Source organism: Embiotoca jacksoni, unplaced genomic scaffold (genome assembly GCF_022577435.1).
Source record: "Embiotoca jacksoni isolate LCO1_2020_lvr unplaced genomic scaffold, fEmbJac1.0.p SCAF_73, whole genome shotgun sequence".
Taxonomy (NCBI): domain Eukaryota; kingdom Metazoa; phylum Chordata; class Actinopteri; family Embiotocidae; genus Embiotoca; species Embiotoca jacksoni.
In genome coordinates this window covers 660,630-664,663 of record NW_027185429.1, presented here as the reverse complement: position 1 = coordinate 664,663, position 4,034 = coordinate 660,630, and the positions used below count along the sequence as shown (strand labels likewise).

The 4,034-nt window shown below is 43.5% G+C and overlaps 1 protein-coding gene across 1 annotated transcript; it reads left to right on the top strand.

Annotated features, from left to right (window-relative positions):
• Positions 1-771: 771 nt before the first annotated feature.
• Positions 772-3,173, top strand: nkx2.2b (NK2 homeobox 2b). The gene is made up of 2 exons (XM_069177485.1): positions 772-1,151; positions 1,833-3,173. Exons 1-2 carry the CDS (start codon positions 905-907, stop codon positions 2,378-2,380), a joined length of 795 nt encoding a protein of 264 aa, XP_069033586.1. The 5' UTR covers positions 772-904; the 3' UTR covers positions 2,381-3,173.
• The last annotated feature ends 861 nt before the right edge of the window (positions 3,174-4,034 follow it).

Sequence of the window (4,034 nt, the reverse complement as noted above, 5' to 3'; positions counted from 1 at the left end):
TTTATTCCTGGTAAAAAAAATTGGGGACATTTTGCTAAAAAGTAAAATTTACAAAAAATATCAACTGAAATAAGGGAAATATTAAAATGACAAATAACATAAAAAGAAAAACCTTAAAGACCCAATTTTTGTTTTGTTTGTTTTGTTTGTGTGAATCTGATGGAGTCACAATGAAAGTTATTTTAACTAAACTCTTGATAATCTATATAAATGTCACTAAATTTGAGAAATTGTTTCTATTGAAAATTCATTTCGTTTTCATGTTAAATATATATTTTTTAACTTTGAGTGAAACTTTTTGATTTACATTTGATAAAACTATATTAAAATGTGTTTCAATTCTTATAATTTAACATAAATTTGTCTTGAATTTCATGTTTTAATGTCTGTGCTCCACAGAAAGATCTCGTCTTATATTAATACTTAAGAAATAGCATTAAAAGGACATTTATGGCTGCAGGCTTCACATGTTTGGAGCTCATGAGGTATTTTATTTTGGAAACACTGCAGGTTTTCTATCTTTAAACAGGAAGCGGATCAGAAGCTGTAATAAATGTAAATCTTTCTAATCCTGCATCATTAAACATTCATCTCCTCCCTGAAGCTCCGACGTCTCTCTTCATGCTCCGTGTTCCCGTTTGGTTTTTTTCACACCCTCCACCACTTGACTCCCGGACCCGCCTCCGGTCTTTTCACCGCCTCACACCGGCCCGTTAAAAGGACGCAGGACTTCCTCTGGATGTCTTCCCTCGTGTTCTTCATGCTGGTGAACCGTCTCCGGTCGGCCCGTGCAGCTCCGGGCTCCCGCTCCCTTTTAACGGCTTTAATGGACCGGAATCCTGCTCGGTCTGCAGCTCAGTAACGACCCTCCGGAACTTCCTCTTCCTCCGTCCCGGCTCTCATCATGTCATTCGGCACCAACGCAAAAACGGGGTTCTCCGTGCGGGACATCCTGGATCTCCCCGACCCCACCGGAAGATGCGGTTCCGGGACCGAGGAGACCGAGGAAGACGACGCCGAGGAGGCCTCCGTTAAGGTTTCAGGCGCGGAGAGCGCGCGGGATCTGACATTTCGTGGCCGGAGTGTGTGCGCGCGCGGCGGGGAGAGTTTGGGCAGGTGGAGCCGCGCGGCCGGAAACCTGCATTTCTCAAGTGAGGAGACGTTTTAAACGGGAAAATGAAATGTTGATGGATTTACCATCATGCATCGCTTCATGTTCATCTCATTTCTGACAATAACATGTTGAATCGGACTCGCGCGTAATCACCAAATCACAAACATATATTGGAATAATCTGCTAAAATATCAATATGTGCTTCAAATATTTCAGAAATACTGACTCAGTTTTAACTTCATGAAACTGTTTTTCCACCGAAGCAACAACACAGACAGGCGCGTGAGTGGATTCAGGTTAAACTCATTTTATGGCCATAATTTACCCGGAAATCGGATTTCTTAACAATCAAATAATCCCTTTAATATTAATCTCATCTGATAAAACTCAGTCATGTCATCCACAGTGATGCTGATGTTTGGTTCCTGTCTGTTTTAATGAGGACAGCAGAGAGATGTTCATCATTTAAACTGAGTTTAAAAATCGGATTTTGTTAATAGAGTTCAACGTGAGGAAATATATTATAATACATATAAATATCTATTATACAGAAATCTGAGCTGGAATGACTCCGACATTCAAAATGTGACATTATCTGATTTCTGCAGGAGAGAAAATGAATTCTTTGTCTTTTTGGAAGAACTTAGTTGTTGGTTAAATTTCTTGGAGCTCTCCTGTTGGTTTCAGAGTAATCAGATTACTCTGTTTCCCCCTGCAGTACACGGTCTGTCCTTAGAGTCCCGTCTCGATCTGAAGTCCCCCGAGCTCTCCACGGATGAGTCCCCGGACGCGGAGCGCGAGCCGCCGCGCGTTGAGGCGCAGAAGAGCCGCAGCCGGAAGCGGCGCGTGCTCTTCTCCAAGGCGCAGACCTTCGAGCTGGAGCGCCGCTTCCGGCTGCAGCGCTACCTGTCCGCCCCGGAGAGGGAGCACCTGGCCGGGCTGGTCTGTCTCACCCCGAACCAGGTGAAGATCTGGTTCCAGAACCACCGGTACAAGATGAAGCGAGCCCGGGCCGAGCGCAGCCCGGAGGCGCTGCAGCTGCTGCCGGCCCGCCGGGTCGCCATCCCGGTCCTGGTGCGGGACGGGAAGTCCTGCAGCCGGATCTCAGCGCAGGACCTGGAGGCAACCCTGCGGTCCGGGCTCGGCCTGCCTCTGTGTGCCTACTCCCCACTGCTGCACCCCGCGCTCGGCCCGGAGCACCCCGGCCTGCCGCAGCAGCACGCGGGGCTGCAGCAGCTGGCACACGTGTACCACTGGAGCTGGTGAAGCCCAAAACTTTGACTCAGGGAGACACTTCACATGATCTTACCATGATTGGTGTTCTGCTCAGAGTAGAGAGGAGAAAATTCCATCTTTTTTGAATGGACTCTGGTCCATTCAGGACGGTGTTCTGCAGAGAGGGTGAGTCTGGACAGAATCAGAACAAAACCAGAAAGTTAAAGTTCACGCTCCTCATTGAAGACTCTGACTGACAGTTTCTGGGACATTTATTCCTGTAAAGGTGAAATTCTCTCAAACTCAAAGCAGTTTGGAAAATGTCTTGATTTTCATTTTCATCCTTTATCACAGAGAACAAAAGCCTTTTGTCCTCATTCAGACTCGCAACACCTCTAAAACTACTCTGCTTCTGTTAAATAGAAAAACCTGAAGTTGAACTGATGTAAAAAAAAAAATAAAAAAAAAAATAAAAATGTTTTTTGTTTTTTTGCCACTTTGTGAGATTCATTTTGTTGTGTTTGCTGCAGAAATGTCACTTTTACTGGCAGATTTCTCTCATTGTGTTTTCTAGATCTATTTATAATGTTGGTGAGTTGATTTGTAATAAACTGGATATTTATGACGGTAAATAAAAGTTGGAGGCGAGGTTTCATTCCTGTGGTCGCTCTGAGAGGAACATGAGGATTTTCTTCTTCTTTGTCAACTATTTTTAATTCCTGAGATGCACAACGCGCATTTTATGAATAGTTTGCTGCATGTTAAGAGCGTGACTTACGCCTGATCTTGTAAATACATGAATGAGTCAAAATGAATTAAAGATTTGGACTGTTCGGTTCCTGAACTTTCTTGTTTGCTTTGATATTTGTGTCTAAAAGTTGTATTGAGCCATTTGGTGTCTTCTTCCTGAGGAGTTCTGCTGAAAGCTGAATAATTGTTTTAATATTTTGCTGTGACGTGAATAAAACAGATCAAATCTCACTTTAAAGAGAAGTCAAGTCATCAGAAGGAACATGTTTGTTCATTAGAGGTTTATTTATAATCTTCCTAAAAAGTACAAATGTAAATTTCTTGAATGGAGTTTGGTGCGTTTGAGAAAAGATGCTGTGATGTGACGAACGTCTAACGTGTGTTAATTGGTGGTTTATAATGATCCGTGTTTCTGTCCTCCGGATCAGAAACATCAGAGCAGCTTGAGGATCATACGGTTCCCAAACTCAGGATTAGGACCCCCCGAGGAGCCGCGAGGAAAAATCTGATGGACCACATCATGATTAAAAGGAAGAGGAGAGTTTTATCTATTTTTAATGGGAAAAACGGAGATTTATGTTTCTAGCAATCTGCAAAGGAGAAAATATCGATCACGACAACATGAACTGAAACGTGATGCTTTGGGGTTGTTCATGAGTGGTTTAGTTGTTTTAGTCCTTTCAAATTAAAGCTATACTGCCAGCTAGCTAACAATATAGCTAGGGAGAACATCTACATTTCCCCGGACGCTTTATTTAAATTACAAAGAAAAACTCTACACGACTAAAATCAGAATATATCAGCTTCACATCTAAGAACAAGCTTTCATGGTCTCTTCAAACGTCAGCAAAAACATCCCCACCGTGAACTGGAGGCTCCTTCAGAGGTCCGGCATGGTGAGCACCAGAAGAGGGCGCTGTTCAGACGGACTCTGCTCATAAACAGTGAACACGAT